General features: G+C 40.6%; 1 protein-coding gene across 1 annotated transcript; it reads right to left on the bottom strand.

The window, feature by feature from the left end:
* Positions 1–251: 251 nt before the first annotated feature.
* Positions 252–21,651, bottom strand: LOC111259366 (protein Wnt-7b). The gene is made up of 7 exons (XM_022831323.2): positions 20,468–21,651; positions 7,067–7,482; positions 6,440–6,729; positions 6,102–6,223; positions 5,532–5,834; positions 5,070–5,197; positions 252–608 (listed from the first exon to the last, which is right to left on the bottom strand). The coding sequence occupies exons 1-7, from the start codon at positions 20,518–20,520 to the stop codon at positions 583–585; spliced, it is 1,338 nt and encodes a 445-aa protein (XP_022687058.1). The 5' UTR covers positions 20,521–21,651; the 3' UTR covers positions 252–582.
* Between the last annotated feature and the right edge of the window lie 715 nt (positions 21,652–22,366).

The raw sequence follows: 22,366 nt of genomic DNA, 5'->3' as shown, positions 1-22,366 counted from the left end.
CGTCTGCTTGTCTATGAATCAAGCCCCTTAAGCGACATTATAAAGTTTCGTACGGAAAGAAATCTACAAAGAGCGATAAAGGACACCTTTTATGCAATAAGTAAACTCAGCGTTTGCAGAGATCACACTGAACACAACGGATGCAGCTTAGGTTCTATCGACTGAAATAAACAGCCTAAGTTCTAGCAATAATTTAATGAGGACTTTATTAAAATATGAAAACTGATTGCTTAAGTGAACATTGGCCTTAATAGCTTTTAAGACAGTATATATATATATATATATTTTATTTATTCTCTAACTTCAAGCAACAAACATTACGTATATATAACACAACTGATATAGAGCACGGTCCATTAATAAACAATCATAACTTATGAGCCCGTCAGTTACCAATCATTAGTTAATAATCATTAACATGGCATCACATTATGATATTGCTATGTCCAAAACAAAATGGACACTCTGAATCCCCGTCCATCGCATTTAGTTGCATTACATTATACTTACTCGAAGAGATTCAGCCATTTGTCTCTCGGAATTTTCTCATCGTTCATTATCTTCAAAAAGGTATTCTCAATTTTAGGGTATACATCGCGAATCTTCACCTGCAAGTTGTTAGGTAATAAAAAAAAATCTCGTTGAACAAATGTCATTTTATGAGACTGTGGGGCGACGATATTACTGCCATGTTGAACAGTGAAAATTTAACGTAAACCATTAATAACATAATAAGAAAATGGTCAAATTCTCCAAAACAAGTTAATCTTAGATCAATTTTAAACTTTCTGAACTGGGAAAAAAGAAAAACTATTTCTAGTTGTTTTCGAATCGCCAGCTTGTGTGCGACAGCATATTTGGCGGCTTTATTAGGTAAGGTTCACCGACATTATTGCGCCCCTTTGTCCGTCATCAGTTCTTCAGCCCACTGTGTACTATTAATTATACTAGTTACGCTAAACTGAATAGCGCTATAATAATCGTGAAGTAGTGGCTCTGTGCAAGTTGCTATTTGCGAGAACCCATGTATAAAAAATGTAAAAACAGCATAGTAAATAAATGTGTGGAATGGAATAGAAATCCGGCACTGGTACGAAATTCACTATGTGGCGGATAGCGTTTGTTGTTTGCTTTGGCTAAAACTGTTCCATTAAATGGTGTTAGATAGCTCTCTGCGCCAATTTCAAAAAAGTGCGCGAAAAGGACCCTCTGGATAATTCTAACGATGATCACGCTGACTATTATCAAATCTATTGATCGAACAATGCATGTAATTATATGAACTAATGTTGAATAATTATTACTTCGAGGTAATTATGTTTGCTGCAGGAAATCGGTTCGGAATCAGTGTTCGTTATATAATGACAACAAAGCTCAACACCTGCATTGGTTATTAAATAAAAGTGGTATATTTATTTATTCAATTTTGTGATACATCTGAATAATCAGCATCAAGCCTATGAGGTTAAAACCCGGCTGGGAAAAAAAGCCTCACTCTGGGCTAATACATACAAATAAAACAGGGATATGAGAACGCTGATGCGCCTCAGCACATCAGATCATCCTAGTTTGCATGATCATGACAACGTCACAATCATACAGCCATTGTGCCCGCTATAAAGCATATCTAGATTCTAGAAGAAATTCATGGGTCTTCGTCAAAAATCACTGCTTAAAAATAAGTAGTTTCCAGACAATTTAGCTGAAATACTGAGCGCCCTAGATGAACACCCTGGTACTATCCAACACATTTTGTCTCAATTGGTTAATCATGATAATAATTATTATTATTATTATCATCGCATCACATTTTAATAGAGGATTACAACAAATCTGTGCTATTTAAAACAAGTGCTACTTAAAAATATAAAGACCTACTTCGTACGTTCAACAAATTCAACAAATCTACAAAGCCATCCTTCAGAGACTCGTCTACGTTTACCAGTGTGATGAAATGTAGCTAGAAAAGCTTGAGGTTTCGGACTCAATACCACGTCGGTCGGCGATTTTTATTACGTTCTTAATTGAGCTCCAACTTTCAAACATTATAATAGCGTAAAAAGCTATCCGTTACTTAGACACAACAGAACAGGAGAAGCTTTACGCCGGTCTTCTATTAACAGTTGGCGAACATTTGCTTCCAGAATGAATTTGCGTCACCATCATGAGTCGATCCCAAACAAACCGAATAAAACGAGGTAACATCCGTTCGCACAGGAGTCAACAATTGCAAGGCATGATTCCCGTTTAATCTGAGTGTAATTGTGGATCTATGGAATTGTTTTTAAAGCGCATGCATCGCCAACCGAGGAACCAACAAAAGCACAGTGAAATATCTTCAATTCTGAAAACACACCGCCTCTCAAAGTAACCATCTACTTACCTCCTTAGCCACGAGCAGTATCTTTCGTTCAAAAAGAAAAACACGAGCGCGTGGTTTCAGGCGGTCTTACTACCGGACTAGCTCGAGCAGACCTTGGCGTTTACCAATAACTGTTAAGCACGCCCAAATCATTTATCTGTCTAATCAGTTTACTACGGTAAGCTGATGTAAGCGTTTGACGCATTGCGAATGAGCTATTTCTGAGTTGTGGAAAACACATCGGCTCCAAATAATCAAGATACGGACGTGCTCAGTTTGCTTCGGACAGATTGGTAGCTAGCTGTCTACATAGAATCTGCTAACTAGAAACAGTCACGGCTTTCCTCGCACCCTTTGAAGCCTCTTCTTCAAAACAAATATGATGTGGAGCTTCCTTGTGCGCCTCGCGTCACATGTAGCCTGCTCCTACCTTCCTTGCCCATAACATGTTGCCCCAAACAAGTAACGCGTCGATTTACCGATAATATTCATTGCGTTTTTGTGCTGGTGACGACAAAGTAACCGGCGACCTTTAGCAATTTTTCCCGTTTAGAGAAAAGGCATCAACATCCTGTAATATTTGAACAAGCAGAAATTATCGAGCTTCATTTCCTGGTAGATAGATTGGGGCAAATGTTCTTGCCCTATTCCGGGTACGAGCAGATAATTCGGACCACTGTCTCCTTAGTTGTTCTACAAGAAGCTACTAACGATCTACCAAGCAGTCGACTGTATCACGGACTCGTGTAGTTGCAATCAGATATACACACTGGATTGTTTGACTAGATGTTTTTGGTTTTCTTGTGTTAGGCAGTTTCTTATTTCAATATGGGCGTCATTTGGAAAACGAAATTTGGTAGTAGTGCACCGTCCTAAAATAATTGTAATGTCTTTATTTAGGTTTAATATAGAGCGCCTTAAAGACGAGTAACAAAATTTTGTGAAAAGATTTACTGTATTCTACAATTTTATTACGATAAAGGCACATGTGTTGCCCATCTGCATAAAAGAGTTGATGTTGTTTACTATTAAGATACATTTGACGGATAAAACCGTCCAAAAATGGTTCTATCGGAAACTTCGACGGCGTCAAAGATGCTCCCTTGTGGTGATCGATCACTTACGAAAAAAAAGTCGATGAAATTGTTGCAGACGTTAAATAGGACCGACACACGGGTAACATTATATGACGTCGTCAAGGGATGAAATTTTTACCGCCAAACTGTTTTAAACCATTTGTAGAAGAGTGGCTGCAAAAAAGCTCGACACTTGGAAATTGACGCGAAAGGATTCATTCGATCGTAATTCCATCTGCGAAGCTGTAGAGAAGCGCAATCAAATCTAGCCATTTTTGAGACGGTTAATTACGGGTGATATCAAAGGGATCACATGCAGCAATACTGTACAAATGCAAAAAAGTTACTCCACTGCCTTTAACTGATGCGGAAGAAGGTGATTCACTGTGTACTTGCTCGGATTGAAAAGGAATCGTTAAGAGCCGCTGCTGCTACCGCGGCCGCCGCCACCACCGCGTGACGTAACGATTCATTCAGACCTTTACTGTCAATAACTTATAAGGTTAGAGAAAACCATTGAAAGAAAAATAGACCGGAAACTACTAAACAAATAAAGCGTCGCTTTTCATTATGGCAATATCACCGGACTATATATTTCCTTAGCGCTACTTTCTAAGGTCTAATTATAACGCACCCGCCGTATAGCCTGGATCTTGCACCATCCAACCATCATGTGTTTTAGTCTATACGGAAGTCTTTTATTAGGGCGAGTTTAGTTTCAATGAAGGGATGGATACAAGAGTTAGTTATTACAAAACGGCAGAAACTCTACAGCGACGGGAATATGTTTTTACCAGAAAAATAGCGGAAAGTTATCGATTACAATGGCGCACATTTAGTTTAGTCATATTATTTTAATATATAACATTGCTTCAATGAAGGCTTAAAAACGGTCCGTTTTTTTTTTTTCATATATACATATAGTGGCAGCGATCATTTGGCACCGGCGAGAAGAGGACGAATCGTTCGAGCCTATTGAAGCGAAGTGGTCGGCCAAGCGACAGTATTAAGGTCTCTAGTGGAACGTTCGGCAGAGAGCGTCGGAGAAATCGCGTTGCTACCGAATTCACGATTTACAAACTATTCGAGGCCAGCGCAATGGGTTAGGACGTTGGAGACGGTGGCATAAGCGCCGGTTCAGCTTTGCTTACGGACTTTTACCAGACCCAGTCTAATGCTAACTCGTTTGCGGATGGCACGCTGACGTGGGGTAAATTCAAGGCCCGTTAATGCATGATTACGATATGTATATTAAGACTACATTAGAAGAAAACTATGAAAACAATGGGGCAAAAACCATAAGAAAAAAAAAAGGTAAAAAACACATAACGACGTGAACATTTTTGGGGTAAGGCAACTCGTCCACCTGCAAAAATTGCAGAGGCATGTCAGCTAGCTTTAATCTACATAGTGAAACAGCTAAGCTACCCGTTTGATCTTTGAATCGATGGTTCCTCGAACTAACGTAAGCTTAGCTCAGTATAACGAAGAAAAACAAAAGCATTTTACAAGGCTTTTACATTTGTATAGAATAAGTAGGCCTTTTTGAAGAAGTGTACATATGATGGAAAGCCATTTAATTCTTTGTTTTTATATTTGTTTGTTGTGTGAACAGCGTTGTTAATAGTTACACGTTCTCACGAGAGTTCTATTGTGGCAAATTTCGCAATGGACCTGGCAGCACCATTCGAATCTGCATCTGCAATGAACGCGCTCAATTCGCCATTCTTCGGTGTAGCCCCTTCCGCAACATAAATACCTGAGGAGTTCAATAGAGATAGATTGCTTAAAGTTGCATCAGCCTCCTTGTCGTCGGCATCAAACGTCAATAAATAAATATTCTTACAGCCAATACCATTCGTATAAGCTAACTCGAAATAACAAAAATATCTACGAAAAAATACTCTTTTTAGTGAGTCGTCATTATTATTATTATTATGAAGAGGAATAGACAATAATCCTTGAGTGGGACAAGGATTGCAGAGATCAATAGATCTTCCTTACTACTTGGCTGATAACAGTCCTCAGTCACAACTATCGAGTTTAGCATCCGCATAACAACGTGAACGAGTTCGTGCTCAAATAATACGTACTCGGAATTTTCTTTCGTGCACTTCCGTCCGCCAGTTCCGCGTGATCCATTATTCGGATCGTATCTGCAATAGTCCGTTAGGTCCGAAGTGAAGATAAGCTCCTTAGGCTTAATAGATGATACCCGCTGTTTGCCATTATAGCGACTCTGTCGCTTACGATGATGCCGCGGGACTTCGACTACGGCTTGATTTCGCTCGACCGAGTTGTAACGGTCTCGTATACCTGTTCCATCTGTAGCGCTTCTTAATAAAAGCTGCCCATCCTGGACTTGAGGTTGTTCAACCTGGAGCGCTTGCCTATACCTATATGCATGTAGAACACGAAAAAATAACGGTGCTTTTGTTAGTTTTTGTTTGTATCGCGCTTTCGTTCGATTGGATGCCCAAGTAGTTTCATCTTGTGTATATAACTGTTAGCCGTCGCTTACGCGTGCTGAAATTTCAAAATCGATTTGCAGCTGCAAGTCCACTAAATGTTTCGACGGAAACGAGCAACGTTCGTTAGTACTGCGTAATCTCTTTAGAGTCTCAAGAGAGAACAAAACATCTGTTATTTCTGCTGTATCTGACCTTTTAGTTAAATAATCGCCAATTGCATACACAGGTGCAAGAGTCTTCCAACACGTCTTGAGATTACATGCGCCACTGGTACCATGACAACGACATATTGTCCGTCGTGTGTATTTAACCGCCTATAAAATCACATGGTAGTTAGGATTTGAAGGAAGCAAACGTAATCTTTGAATGCTCTTAATGTCAAACCATCGGTACGGCTTTGAAGAGATGTCCGTTAGCACGAAATGCGTTTATAAATGCAAAACTACTAAATATGTCACTTTGCTTAAAACAGTACTAAAGGATTTTGCAGCGATTTTCAGACACTGACCAAGGAATAAGCTGATACTTACAAGCCTTCCTGCCATGTTATTGTGACGATCGATGTGGTCCTGAGCTCTAACCTTCCCTATTACCTTGGATCCACTGCCGGTCTCCATAAACCTTCGGTTTAACCTTATCGGGTGGCGCAGGTCGGCTGAGCATCCGCCCCATTTCCACATTGGAAAGTCAGGTAGCGCACGGCCATGTAACTCTCGATCGCAGCGACAATTACGAAGACTGCCATCGGCGCAGCCGCGGACGAGGGCGTGCGTCATAGCGCCGGCGGCGATCGCGTGCACGAAGGAAGCCTCGCGGCTCCCTGTAAGAATAAAATGTATCTTTTTTTATTGAACTATAGTTGCATAAGTACAATATAATAAGCGAACTTGCTTCGTGAGGGTAAAATCTGGCAAAACCTTGGACAAAAGTCTTTTAGTAGGTACGATTTCTTAACAGATTATCTGTAATACTGGTAGAGCGTAACAATTCAGTTCAGTGCAAGGAATTAGGCTTTTTTTTTCAAGATAAATTTGTTCAAAGTTTAGCTGAAATAAATCCAGCATTTCTCAATTTTCAATTCTATGTAAATGTAACTCCGTGCACTTATTCAGACGGAAAATAATTTCTACGCTCGTCGTTCTTTGAATCCTGATTACCGGATACAAGACTGTGTGTGAGTCCAGCAGGTCCTTTTTTCACTAAGGAGCAGTTCCATCGCATGTCTTTGAATGCCCGGAGGCATTCTCTAAGCGCCGCTTCCGCGCCCTTCCCCATAAGCCACGTCTCTGTCGGATGCGCCTGGCAGAAACGTCGTTGCGGAGCGCTGAATAGCGAATCGCTGCAATTTTCATCAGCTGAAGGTTTCTGATACGGCATAACTGACGACAAAGCAGTCGCGATCGTTTTGGGTTCTGAGGTTGGCGAAGAGATACCGTTGTTAATATGTGGGGTTGACTGAAGACTGTAAGAATCATCCACTGGCTCCTGGTGATGCCGACGGTTTTGAGTAGTATAAGGAAATTGGCCTGGAGATAGCCCGACACGCGGAACTACTCGCGAGATCTGAATGATGCTGAAATCATTCAAGACAAGTCGTCAATGTTAAGGCTTCGACAGGATACGAACACGAACTTTAACTGGAAACCATTCATTGACTGATATTATAGATGCTTAGGGAGCAAGCCGCCCTCATCGTCATCGATACGATCTCATTGTTGGTCCTATTTGAAACGATACCTACAGGCGACGATATCGCAAAAGTCTAGCAATAATGGGCGTTTAAATGGGTGAGCGGAATAGGTCTTACAACGATTTGATGTTGAATTTGTTTCAGCTCGTCCGTATCGATAAGTTAACGTTATATGATACTAAAATAGATTTGAATCAATTTTGTACTTTACATATTACACTGGACGCACTGGTTTCGAAGGCCAAGCCCATGATAAAGGACAAACTCTATTAGAGATCGCCAATATCCCGCCAACGATACATAGGTAGTATACAAAAATTCAGAATTTTTTATGCGTATTTTAGAAAAAAGGCATATTCCAACACACATTTGACTGATTGAACACTTGGCCGTTCAGGCTTTTTTACATATCGTATTTTTACGGTAATTCTATTGGTTGTTTGTAAGCTAATACATCTATTTCATGCTATAGCTATGCAAAAATTCTCCAATCCAATCCAATACTAACAACTGGAACTCAATGGTGTGATGACCATGAATAGATTTTCGATCGACAATCAGCGGTAATATTAGGCTCCCATCGGATCTTCAAGCCATAATGTTGTATGTGAAAATGGCGCCAACTGAAGTCCCTTTTTGACCATTTCACTAGAACGACCGAAACTTGGAAATGGTCTGCGATATCATTTCCATCTACAGCTTCATTGCCGCTCCATCGTAGGCTCGTTAGATTTATGACCCTCGACATGAAAGAAATGCCTGCTGCATATCACAAGGAAACGGCTTCATTGAAACTGGAAAATTTTTGCTTTATACCAGTAAACGCTACCCTGGATCTGAGCAGCAAAGGACAAAGGGGAGTGGCCTGTAATGGAAAGCATTTCTATAGCTACGAATGAACGCTTTAGAACCGTACGTGTCGTTCAATGTCGTTTTCGTCTCGCTGCGCCGACCCTGTCGTGCCGCTAAACTCAACGCGACTAAACTTAGGGGCTGTAGTGGTGACGGGCAATGGATGAAACGGGCGCAAATTAATGTAATTGAAAGTTGGATAATTCAGTGAGATCGGCAATTCTTTTTTTCCTCCGATACAGTGATGGACGTTATGAATGGAACACGTGGCTGGCTACCGTCAAGTAACGTCTACTAAAATATAATGCAGATAGCGGTTAATAGAGAAAACTGTCCGTGACAACCGTTGTTGACACGGCGCTATGTTAACGTATGGAAACAGAAACAAAGGCTCCGGCGCCCGTTTGCGGTGTTACTGTTAGCACTGTCATTATTAAATCTACAATACTAGATCTTACGTCTTAGATTTTAGTGATAGAATGAGTTAGTGATCGCTAAAACCATGTTATAAGCCTTGCCAAGTTATGACGCTGGTCAATATTACGTATGGAAGCGCGAACCCTTGTTGTAAGGATAATTGGGCGGGTTGGAGGAACACTGGGGCATGGTCGCGTTATGACAACTTGAAGAGGGGCAGTGCAGGTAATAGGCAAGAGGCCTATCCATCTGACTCCAAACTATCTTATTTTACACATTTAGCATTATTATTTACTTCGTTGCTCTGTAGCGTCATGAAAAGTGGTTGATGACAGACGCTCATATAGTGTTGATTTAACATCCTCGAAAAGAACCAACAATTACCTGCGTTACCATTGCCTATCGGTAAATGAAGAAATAAGTCTATACACTCTGAATACGCTATTTAGATTAACTTATTTGCTGAAGTTAATTTTACGTTTTCATTACTTGCAAAGGTTAAAGAACGGGTCGTTAGCGATTCAAACCCACATTTTCTCAGTCGTATTCAAATAGTTGTTGTCCAATGACGACATCGGTCTGTAACAGCTAGCTAGCTAGCTAGCTAGCTTGCATGACAGGCGTAAAATAAATTAACTACCAGAGGCTGTGCGAGTATAATGTAACGCGTGTCAAGTACCTAATAAAATTGTAGTTCATGACTCGGCATGATTTTTATTAGACCAGTCGACACGACATCGTGCTAGAAACTGAATAGATTGATTCCAGTAATAGGTTTAGCCCGTTGTATAATTACAAACATGCCGTCTTTTCTTTTCTTATAAACACGTCTCGCACTATATACATAGGGTATGCCAAGATGGCAATGGCTGACATGTGGGGGAAATCAGGACATCCATAAACGGCTACGCTTTATGTCCGTCTTTATTTCATACCAACGAAGTGCTTCTTCGTCTTGAGGTCAAACGCAGGTTGTCACTCACACCCCGATGCCACATATACTTTTCATATTTGATCCCAGAGATGGACTTCATGGAAACATTCAATCTTCGGCGCCGAGTTGTCGAAAATTGCCGCGTTCCATTTTTTTTCTCTACGCTACGATGACACGACGTGGACTCTGCAACGCTTTTTAGTTTTAGTTACAGGCAGAAGTTTATTTCAAATGTTCATGGTAGAATGCCTCATTGACGGAGAATATCGATAAATAGATCAACCAAAAAAAAACTTTTTCTTAGCAGTGAGCAAGCATAAAAGCAAATAACAAAATATCTAGATCTATTTGCGAAACTTCAAACATTTGGCGCCCCGACTGAGTCGTCTAGGCTTCACTATTATCTACAATAGAAATTACAATAAACACGAAATAAAAAAAAAATCGAAAATAGTCAATTATATATATAATTCGTGGTAAATCGTATCCTGGACACATTCATTACTTCTTCTGTTTACCTCTTTCGCTTCTGTATTCAGAGTCGATCCCGATCTTCCGTTTGATTTGATTGATCTGGATCTTTCTACCAAAATCAGACAAATAATTTGTCTTCATCATTGCTATTATATAATTGCTGTAATTGTTTTTCTGTCTCGAATTATTCGCCAATAGGAAGAACAGACGTCGTACGTATCGTCATAGTTTACATCTATTCAGAGACGCGTAGCTCTCTTCGTTATCACAATAAGAACAGGTCCCCTCATCGAACTGATCCGATTTCATTTTATTACCTCCCGATTGACACGGGCTTCCATCCTCAATATCCGATAACGAAACGGGTGCCGTCGCATGTTACTTTTCACGCCGAAAACCGGGTATGATGGACTGACTAGTACTTGCGCATAAATTTGTTGGAGGTCAAACTGTATTTGATATACAGTATATACATAATAAACCGAAATTACCGTATTATATTAAGCCAACGTTCACGATTGATTGTGTTATGACTTTTGCGCTGCGGCAGCAGCGGCGGCGGCGGCGGCGGCAGCAGCATCGGACGAACCGATTACAGTTTTAAAACGGCTCCCTTCGTTGTGGCTACACTTGAGAAAAACATCATACCTACTATACATTATAAAATACAAACATAATTTGTCTTTTATGACGGCTATAATCTGATATTAGGGCGTATTAAAGATAATTATTATAGATATACACGTACATCTAAAACTGGAAAGATATGGCGCTATGGTGTTCCTAAAAACGAAATGATACTACTTTCTAGACGACGTTAGATAAGTGGAGCTGTAAATACACTAATTCATAGATATACTAGCCACATTTTGGATCTTGTTCGGCGGCGCGTCACACAGCTCGCTTTGTCTAGTACTCGACTTCATGCGTCTGAAATGGAAGACGGACTTTTTTCCCTATCGCAAAGGTCTTGCCAAGCGTGTAGGGACGACGGTTTCTATAGGTCTCCTTTAGTTCATCTTGTCACTGCATAAGTGTTTAGCTGATTCGGCAGCGACTGCCTGAGAATGCTACGCTAATATGAATGCCCCATGACCCGACGATAGTGTAAGTAGAGATTTTTCTTACCACACTCCCCCGCCTATATTGAGTTTTACTAGATTGAAGGTGCACGATCCAAACCAGCTCAAGCATGTTACTGCGCCTTCGAGGCAACATTTATGTGACCACCACTATTGCCCAAAGGTCAAATGTATAGAGCACAAGCAAATTGAGCAAAACTACCGCTGGAATTGGCATTGCTTGATTTGACAAAAGCTCGATCTTTTCGAGAGCTCGATTTCTATGCGGACATACATTCGTAAGATACTAATCGAGCATAAAATCCGTGTTTTTTACTGCATGATCCAAGCTAAGCTCAATGGTGAGTGGATTGGTAGGTGGAAAAGGCGTGCCCATTCGAAACGGTGCTTGATAATTCCCTTTAGATATTACAGGTATGTTGGTAAGTTGGTATAAGGGTAAGATCTTCTTGCTAGCCAGGTCTGCGAGTTCTCGTTAGAGGGATGCGTCCTACTACGCAGAAGTTAAGGTTTTTTAAGAAGCGACTTCAACTTACGCAAAATCCGTTGATTGTATGTGTTCCCAAACGTTACATAGAATTTCTATTAGCTTATGTACGTATTCCGTGATTTATGCATGTGCTATCACCTCTTGTCTTTGATGCTTCTCATATAGACGTTTGTGGCAAACTTCGGTCTAACAAAGAAAAAAAAGTGCAGTAAAGTAAACTAACTATTAGTACAAAGTTTTAGACTATTGCAGAAGATGAGCAGAAGCAAATGCCGAGTTCTGGAGTACATGAGTGTCTAACATATAAGGCAACAGATTGTTGCCAACTTACTTTTTTCGAAAGTGATTGGAAGGTATTCTGCCATATTTCATAGTATCTGTTTTGCTGGCCACAGCCCACAGCTAAAGTACATAAAAAGCAAACTGGAGGAACTAAGATCGATGAACATTTCTCAGTCATTTGCAGACGGCTTTTTTGACCCTCTATATATATATATATATGTATCTATAGTCCTTGGTACAACTTATAATCTAATGGTTTCTGAACGTAGATAAAACAACGTGGCCAGTCTCAAAATACTGGCCTCCTCCGTCCTACAGACGAGACACTTGCTTATAATATAGAATGATAAATAAATTTAATTATGCGTAATTCTACTTCAATTGAAAGCTATAGTCGCTATTCGCTGAGCAGGTACGAGCGGACCGATCGTTTGTCGCTCGAAAAGTGTGGACGAATGATCTTAGCTGATTTATTGCTCACTGACGAACTATCGGCGACGATCGATCGATCGATCGATCGTTATTTCATCGTTTTGCCCAACTCACACTTAGCTATATTGTACTAGCGTCCGTCTGGGAGCGCCGAAACTAAGATGCAATGATTCAACCAAAACGATTCGTTAAAGATCTCTCTTCGGTGGAACCGGAGATGATTGGTAGCAGTCAAAGGACACAGGAATTTGCCCCCAACTCGGCTGTATTGAATTCACTGGAAATGCTGGTCGATAGCGAGCCTTAAGTTTGGGCATTTAGGAGAATACCTACCCGTGTCGTATGTTTTAGACAATGTCACATCCGTCATGTGATGACATACAGACGCTTCGGAAATGATGTTGTCACGAGCTCAGTTTCTCGAAAGGGAAACAAAGTTGTTCCGCCTAAGAGCCGCATTTTGTGTTCGCGTTCATATAGAAAAAAAGAAAGAAAAAGTACAATATGACCTAATCCTAGCTGTCGATGTCAGATGCTCTGACCGTCATCTGCCGGCGACCGAGACAATTCGAAGAAACACTTCTTCACGCATTCAGTGCTCGCGTTTGAAGTGACCACTCATAGCGAATGCGGTAGCTAGCACTTCTGCAATGGCGTCTTACCATCATTGTTATGTGTACGCTTGCCGAAAAATAAACTTCTCCACAAGCTAGAACGCCACAGACGCTACGGCTGAGCAGCGGTAAAGTGATTTTTCTGAACAAAAAAGTGACGGCAACATAGCGAATTTATACAATTCGTCAAGAGAGGACGAACAAACGGAAGAAGACATGATTTCGACGGTCAATTGTTTGAGTCTATTCAATCTGTAAGTACCGTTTACTCAGTTTCTTAATGCGGTGCGTATGTTCGTGAGCGTATGTCCATTTCGAGTCTTTTTGGCACTAGTAGTGGGCGTAATTGATGAAAGGCTCTGTTGCTGTTATTGCCGCTGTTGATATTGCTTCGTAATTTCAATCGAATCGTAGAAGAAAAAAATCTTCAACGAGTACGTACGCTTTTGTTCGCCCGACACGTGTCTTCCTCAAGACAGCGGCCCTAGAAAACTTGTCAAAACACTTAAAAGCTCATACATTCATCAGAAAGATGAATGTATGAGAATGAAACATTGAGTGAGAGTATTACATTTTATCCAGCGTAAAACAACCAAAATCAAAGCGACAAACGCTAGCTGACGTGGCGTTTCTGTATTGATTATAAGACAACAAGCCCACCCAAGCATTAATTTACGACAATGATAGCTTGGGGGAAAAAAGCCAATAGTAAACGTAGTAAGAGCAGCAAGCAGAATAGCTAATTAAAGTAGGACAAGAAAACACTTCATGACTGACATAATGCCGAATACTATGAATATACTAGTAAGAAGTATAACATGAAAATGATCACATGCCCACCACGTGAAAGATTTTTCTTTAAAAAGGCCAAGGCTTACGACTGTTTACCGTACTCTACAATTCTAAGCGCAGAAAATTCTAAGGCTAAACGCACTATTCATAGAACAGTGTGAGTAACACTTGTCTATGTATATTGAGAAAGTCATTTTTAGATGTGGCACTGTATCGTCACAGCCATTTTTCAGGGACCAACATGAGACGAATATTGCCGATTCGGGATTACAGGTTTCCGGCAGCAACGGTCTTCATGGTTTCGACGCTTATTTCTATACATCGCACACTTTTACCGCGTGAGGGTCTGTGCTCTTAAAAAGAAATAAGTAGACTTACTTCCGACTTGAAAATTAATTTTAGAATATCGAAGAAGGCTTACTTCTTTTCGTGTTTTTGAAATTGCTGGCCACGGCTTTTGTTACGCTACTTCGGCGCTAATGTAAGACGAGTCCTGTGGATGATGAGAGCTACCACTTTCAAAGCGGGTTCAGTTCTAAAGCATAGAACTTTCGCTGAAGAAAGAAACTGGTGTTTCTGTTACCTGGTTCTTCTAACCGCTAACAAAACACTTTATATTTAAGTGTTTTGTTTCAGCAAGATTATCAATTCAGCGCGTTAATTCTTTGTTTATCTATCTATCTATCTATCTATATGTGATTTGTTTATGCTCAGGCTTAAGCCCATAACAACGTGTGTTATATGCCTCCACAATATACTAGAATATATCCACAGCTAATTTCAACTAACTGTCAAAAAAAAAATTACATTTAATTTTTACATATCTCACCTACGCACTGATGAAGATTTCTACGAGCACGCAGATAACCTACGCTTGTTGTCGTGCCGGAGGTCTATACAGAAATCTGGCTGTTTAACTTCGCGTCGCAACGATGAACAGAGTATATCAGTCAGTTTCGTATTTTATGGGTGATTGGTCATTTAATGGTCTTTTGACCCATTAGATCCCGTGACATTCTGAAGCCTTAACGGTCCTAACCAGAGGTCTAACAAATCCTACTTTGACAAAGCAAGCTCCGAGATGCGGTTGTTACTATTTACTAGCGACTCGGGACACTTTGGGAATAATTATGTCGATCAGAATCAAGTATAGATAAAAATCTCTCAGGTGGGAAAAATATCCAACTATTGTCATCATCTTAAATCGCTGTCTATTTGTTTCTTACAAGCATTGAAAGTATCAACGAAATCCTAATCTAAAATTGAACACCTTGTACACGGACTTGCCAGATGAGACTAATAAGTTGAAAATGCTTCTTATTATTGTACATTTTTATGAACGCAGCCCACACACGACCCCACAAAACGATTTTGACAACCGTTGGAAGTGTAAGGAAGGTGTGCTGTTTTGGAGAAGTAGTAAAATAGTCGAAATCATATTTTAAGCGGTGATATCTACTGAGTAGATACAAACATAAAGGCAGCATGATCTTCAACTCATTCGTTCATTTGAGACGATTCTTTTATCAAGCAAAACAGCGATGATACCCATAAACGGTGCACGCAACTACCAGACACGTTTCTGCCCGTTTTATTTAACAGTCTCCTTAAAATTGGCTATGACCAAACATAACATTATTAGATTCCCATAATGTAGCAATTTGAAGTGATGCTCTACGCCCTCCTTAACCACAATCCATTACCCCGTAAGGTTTTCTCCTACCCTCTCTCTATGCTGTGGAGCAAACGAGTGAACCTTTGCTTTGCAATTAAAGATTCACTCGTTTTGGCTATCACGCATACTAATACAACACAAATAGATCATGTATGTAAGAAGAATATTCCCTGATGCATGTAGATTCTCCTCGCTCTATCATTCATTGCATACGAGTCTGACTTCTCGTGCCCTGTCAGACGACACCGCTCACCGTTCGCCATTAACTGGGCAGTATGAATGGATGTTCGTTTTACTAATGGGTATTTTAGATGACAAAAGACCGAGATCCGAGATCGACCGGATAGTTCCTTACGTTGGACGTTCCTTTTATACGTTAGTTTACTCCGGGCGAATTCGACTAAAGATACAACAGTTCTACAAAACCATTAATTTGGCACACTTCATAACGTAACAAGTAGATCTTCAATAGAGGCAGCAATAGGGCGCACGATAAGCTGTTTCAGTCAAGCAAACAAGATTCGCGTAAGCGTCTTTGCCGTTTCGGCCGATTAGTTGGCAATTAGATTAGAAATAACAGATGTCTGCTAGGTAACTTCAAATAATTAATTTACTTCGGTTTTTCCCAAAATGGCTAACGTCATTGAGAAATAGGAAGAGCCGTTTTAAAAGATAAATTTGAAATTTAGAACTTTGTCGCGCCACATTGTGCTAGCCTAGCTTGCTTTTCGGTTCTCTTACGATTGCGAAGGCGTCGATTTCTCACTAATACAATGCGCTCAATTTGGTGAGCTACAAATAACCGTGTCATTAAAAAAGACAACCGAACAGATACATGTGTGGATTAACTGTTCCAAGCGGAACTGCTTGCGCTTAATCAAGCGGTTCTACAATTCAACTGAGTCAGCATGTGCTTTACGGGCTATTTATAAAAAACGAAGGCAAATACTAGCACAGCCTTGAAGTTTACTGAGCCTAAATGTATGAGACTTCTCTTGAAATAATGTAATAGTCACATGGTAGGTGTAATTTTTCTTCACTGACTCGTAGTATAATGTTTTACATAAAATATTAAAAAAGAATTTCCTAGCTGACTCTTCTACGCGGCCAGAGAAACCAAAACGTACTTAGCTAAGTCGGTCTGAACCCAGCATCGATGTCAGGATTGCCTCAATATTACGAAACGTATGGGTATCAGCCCTAAACACCTGAGGACAAAAGCTTAACCTTACAAGTGGGATAGTAATTTCGTAGAATAGATCTTTACGGATCAGATTAGAGCCTGATTTGTATGAACATCATATCAGTAGCTCCCCATCATACGTTAGTATTCACTACGTTAGTAGTACTCACTTGGGTGGGCGTAAGCTGCTTTGCGCCCATTGCTGACTAAAAGGGACATTAGCAATGGCGGTGGTCAAATAAGTCTTAAGCTCCTTAAGTAGTGTTTCTATGTACTGGAGATCACATCTTGACGTAGAATCATAGTCAAGGAGAACAAAGTATTATGCCTTATGGCCGCATATTAGGAAACGATATTCTCTGAAGTGACAGAAATTGCGGCTGTTGTCCACTAACAGTGAACACATAGAATAGCTATTAAAGAAGCTGAGTGCTTCGATAATTGCAGGTATGACCTTTCCTCGTCGAAGGAGTGGATGTATCAAAATGTATTAATTCGTTATTTATATCTGTGTCTTTTTCCGTTGGCCGAAACAGGCTAGGGTAGTAAAACGCCGCCACCACACCATTAGAAATATAATTGACATCGTTGCGCTCGTTCTGTGTAGTGTGCGAAAATAGGGGCTCATCATGCTAATTGGCTTGCTTTGGCGTAGCCGATTATCGTGCTACACTTGTGATGCGGTTCAAGCCAAATAGTGCTACACTCTATTTGGAAAGCCAGCCACACCTTCGTCTGTATTCTCTTTCTACGAATATGCATGGCTATGGTTGGAGCTAAATCGTCACGGTGAGGGATAGAAATTCAGCTGTGTATACCTTCGTATTTGTGTTGGGTGGAAATATAGTAAATAGCCGGTGCAATGAGCGAAGAAGTAGAGTAGTGGCATTTGGCTCCTGGTTAGGTGAGAACTGTCACAAGTTTCGGGTTCGGACGGTATTTAACTAATACGCCACAACGGCGGTTATTACGGCGAGATGGCGCCACGTCCAATGTCAATACCTGCGTATGTAAGTGCGTAGACTGTTTGGTCGCGCACGTCAGTGTAAATCGACGCTTAGCACCTCTCAATGAGGGGCGCTGCTGCTTCCGATTCGCGATCAAGGACGCTTACAAGAATACGAGGGTCACGTACATAGAGATCAAGTTGAGATGTCCCTGTACTTATAATTAGTATATATATAGTTACATATACCCGAATATATATGACCATATATATATGACCGAAACTGCCGGCGATTATGACGAATAGTAATTCAGTGTTTTTTTTTTTTTCACCGAATATTTAGTAGAGTCAAATAGTTCTTATTTAATGTACAACAACAAATACATGCAACTGCACACTCATCCGCCTGGGAAAATTATTGTTTCATCGTGACAAACACATTTTTGTATTTTATATAGACACTTCCTGTAAAACATATTTGATTCAACATGTTCGCTACAAACTGTGTATTTAGTACGTTCACAGGGTGTACTATATAGGCACGAAGACCCGATGTGCTAACCATCGGATAGCTAGATAGGACATCTGCTAAACTTTTTCGGATCGTGGCGGTACTTTCAATCTGATCATGACCCTCTGACATCCCTGTCACTATATAATCATGATAAGATAACCGATTAGAGTTGTCGAAAAGTTGTAACCTGCTCAAACCTTGTGGCTGAACCTTTATCGCACTTTTTTAAACGTTTACATAGCTGTAATTTTGACACGATCCCATGCAACACATGCGTATAGAAAGAAGGGAGCAATACGCGCCCCATATAATCTCAGGTAGGTATTCGAAAAGCCAGGGAAAATGTCGTCAGTATCACAATACAACTGAATACATCTACGGACAGCGATATTGACCTGCTCACTGTGGGGGTACAAGGCAGAAGATCTAGTTTGTGGGGTTTTTGGTCAGCGTAGAAGACCAAAAAAAATACATCTAGTATAAGTTAAATCGACCAACAGATCTAACAACTTATTTAATAGTTAAAAGATCTCACGCGGCATTCCATGTTCTTAATGGATCATCTTTAAAGGATTTTACTTCTGAGTCATAAAACTCTGTTCCAACGGCCAAAGTAATTTAAAAAAAAATGTATACACTGTAGTCAAGTATCCATAGAATATATGCAGACATGCACGTGCAGATAACAATGCAGGAAAATTTGTCCTCTTTCAAATGATAGTTCATGTAGTGATTAGATGTAATTAGAAAGTGATGCCTAGCATAGCTACAGGTCAATGTTAAAAATCGGAGGAATATTTTCAATAATCAACCGACATAAATCATGTATATATGAAAATCTATCTGTTTATATTATGACTCATAGATATTCAACTGCCCCAGACGGGCAGTTGAACTTCAGTCATGAAAGTATGACCTTTACACATGATGCAGACTTCGATAATTTTCAATCATCTAGCAAGTTTCTTAACAACGTTAGACTAGTTTACATCGAATGCGCTGGTATAATAACGTAGTTGTTTGCCAGCGATAAACTACCAGAACTAAACAAATAAAAATTCCGCCCGTGATCGCCTGACTGGATTCGTTTCAAGAGTGATTCAAATGTCTGACAGCTGGTTAATTATTTTCTTCAATTCCAGATGGCTTATTATTTTGATTTATCTAGTTCACTATTGCTGCCTCTGCCGCTTTTAAACATTTCTTCTTTGTTTCTTCTATCTACCTACTTTCAAGTCCCGCTTTACATATACGTATATATAAAGATCTCAAACTGAGGTAAGATTCAAGCTGCCGAAATGAAGCACAATTCAAATAGACAGATTCAAAGACGACCGCAAGTAGTACCTGATTCTTCCACTATTTAATGGGCTTCTAACAGCTCCTTTTGAGAATCGAACACGAAAACATTTCAGTGGTCGTCTCCAAACCAATTAGTTACATCGTTGGGTTATTTTGTTCAGTCAGGCAATTAGAAACCGCTGCTAATGCCCCTCGTTTCGTTAACGAACTCTGTTTTATATTTATTCTGCGGTGTTGTTTCCAGCGTTGAAATACGTACGGCTGCCGGGCTCATTCTATTCGACCGTCCTCTTTCGTATATGCTTGAAGTGCTGGTACAATTAATTATTCATTTAACCAAAGGGTTGCAGTCTCATATCGGGTCGCACTTTGACGTATGCCGCATTATAATTATACAGAACCTTTAGTATCTAACGCACCAATAGGACGCGGTCTGAGCAATTTCTACGAGTGAATGATAAGAGTAACAAAAATACCTTGTAATTATGAAAAACAATTTGTTTATTGTAGTAGGAATTTTGTAGATTTTAACGGCATTTACCGGTTAAAAATGGCACACACTGTGTACCTAGGCTACACAAAGGGCTACGAGTGTGATCCTCTTAATCGAACATGAATTTAGCTTTGATTAAGCACAAGACTGAACTTTCATCAAGTGCAATTCTGAAGACAAGAAGCTCCTCGTGACACCGAAAAAAATCGAAAACGATTAGGTCGGTCAACGGGAAGAGTCATTTAGCCAGAATTGGCTCTTTGAGGTCATAGTAAATATCGCAGATTTGTAGATCCAAAATAATGTTGAAGCATCAACAGGAGCTATTGAATAGTAACTCTTTATGCATTTAAGTGTGTATGCAATATGTTTTATCTGTAACTCACATTATAAGCAGCAAAAGCGCAGGTGCAAGATCGATTTTCGCCGAGGGTCTCATCCGGGAACTTACTCAGTTTACGGGGAGACGCAATAATTCGCAACGGATCCTTGAAAATCGTACGACCAGCATTGTACGCCAATAGCAGTACACCATTCCGGAACTATTTATGCCTCTGAAACACAAACAATCCGACAGCGTGCATGGTCGATGTAGGCTGACGAACGAAGACGATATACTAAGAATCCATTGAACGTTTTCGTTTTATCGAAACGACATTGCAAACAATTCGCTGCTGCAGAAGCACACCGAAGGCAATATATTTGGACTAGCCCTATCTTTCAGCGGTGAATTGAGGGGCGAAGCGAGCGCCGAAAAGCCAACTTAGGCTAAGATCTCGCCTGTTAACCTGTTATCAGTCTAGGCTGAGTCAAGTGCCTGGCTTTCAGCTAGGGCATGTAGCCAGAACAGCAGCGGCAGCTAACATCAGACGTGCGCCATAGGAGAGACCGCCAAACTCCTCAATGTCTATGATCTAAACCGCAGTTTTTTTTTATAGTAAAATGGGTGGCGTCATATAGATATTCATCAACCTGCTTCTTCTAATCGATCATAAAACCCTTCAAGTCGTTGGCGTTCACGAATGTTTATGCCATCACGAACCTCAGTTACTGCACTGCGTCATCTGCTGATTAGCATTTAATAGAAGCCTATCATCGCTCGAGCCTATTGCCGGCGTTCCTCCATTTTTCTTAGCAGTCACTTTTTGATCACTTTGCCCTTCTACTTCTTTTGCCTCACCTTATGCCTCTTCTATCTAGTAGCACTGATCAGAGATGAGCACGAGCTGGAAATAATTTCCAGACTCATAAAACCTTTTTCCGACTGCGCCGGAGATTCATTCGCGTCGATACGACTAAGCTGACTGCTATCTTTTTCTGCTACTGTCGCTTCCTTTTGACGGCACATTCGCGTTTTAGTCCAGTGGTTGTACTTGTAATGGTAGTTACGCTGTGGACCGTTCGTCTCTTAATAGTGGCCCCACTTCCCCACCGTCTCTACAATGTCGGGCTTTTGCCCTTGCCCCGAGCCGCGCTTGACGATGATGGTAATGTCGTTGATGACGACGATGGCGATGATGATTATGATGGCGCTGATCATGATGATTGTGCCGGCCGCAAAGGAGAACAGAGCGTCTCTTTGCCTCCCTCCTCCACTTCGGTGTCCGGAAATCATCCACATACACTGACGAATAGACCTATAAACGTGAAGTCTTTAATGCGTTTCTGCTAGTCCCACCTCTATGTTTCGTATTTTATGTAAAGGTGGGAGGTTTTACATGGAGGGTAGTCCCATATGCCCGTCTGATGCTAACCGTTTATCTGCTGAAGTTAGTAGCCGCATCGATAGCAAGAATTACCGAGACTATACTGGACGTAGTTACTACAACCGTTTGAATCGACCAGATGGTGATTTCCTGGAGATTCTCGCAGTGATGTAATAGTCTAGGTGCACCTATTGGAAATAGTTACAGACAAAGAGGATAGTTATGTTCGTAGTAGGTGCGATGGCCGTTCGTAATCATGCGGTCGTACTCCTCGTAGTGGTCAAACAGCGGCAGGAGATTGAGTCTGATTAGTGGTAAATGACAAGCGGAATGAATAAGAACAACAAACGCATTGAACAATTAGTAAACCCGTCTACGTAAACGGAATCCATACTCCCCATTACCGGTCGGGTGACTACTCAAATTTACCGTAGCTACTGACAACATTGTTGATGACACAGGGGAGACTCAGTCAGTTTGTGTTCTGAGAAGTTCAAGGAAATTTATCTGTCTGGAGACCGCAGGTTCGCACGATGCGTGCCGATAATCGAAATTTACCTACTGGACTTGTAAGGCTGT

This window comes from Varroa jacobsoni, unplaced genomic scaffold (assembly GCF_002532875.2).
Source record: "Varroa jacobsoni isolate VJ856 unplaced genomic scaffold, vjacob_1.0 scaffold_326, whole genome shotgun sequence".
NCBI lineage: Eukaryota > Metazoa > Arthropoda > Arachnida > Mesostigmata > Varroidae > Varroa > Varroa jacobsoni.
Note: the sequence above shows the minus strand (reverse complement) of the source record. Positions and strands in the feature narration are given on the sequence as shown.

Excerpts from the sequence above, each read along its gene's own strand:
- LOC111259366 (XM_022831323.2), bottom strand. The coding sequence starts at position 20,520 with ATGAGACCCTCGGCGAAAATCGATCTTGCACCTGCGCTTTTGCTGCTT. Across the intron at positions 6,730-7,066 it reads CACACACAGTCTTGTATCCG|GGAGCCGCGAGGCTTCCTTC; the intron begins GTAATCAGGATT and ends TTATTCTTACAG. Across the intron at positions 5,198-5,531 it reads TGCACGAAAGAAAATTCCGA|GTATTTATGTTGCGGAAGGG; the intron begins GTACGTATTATT and ends TGAACTCCTCAG.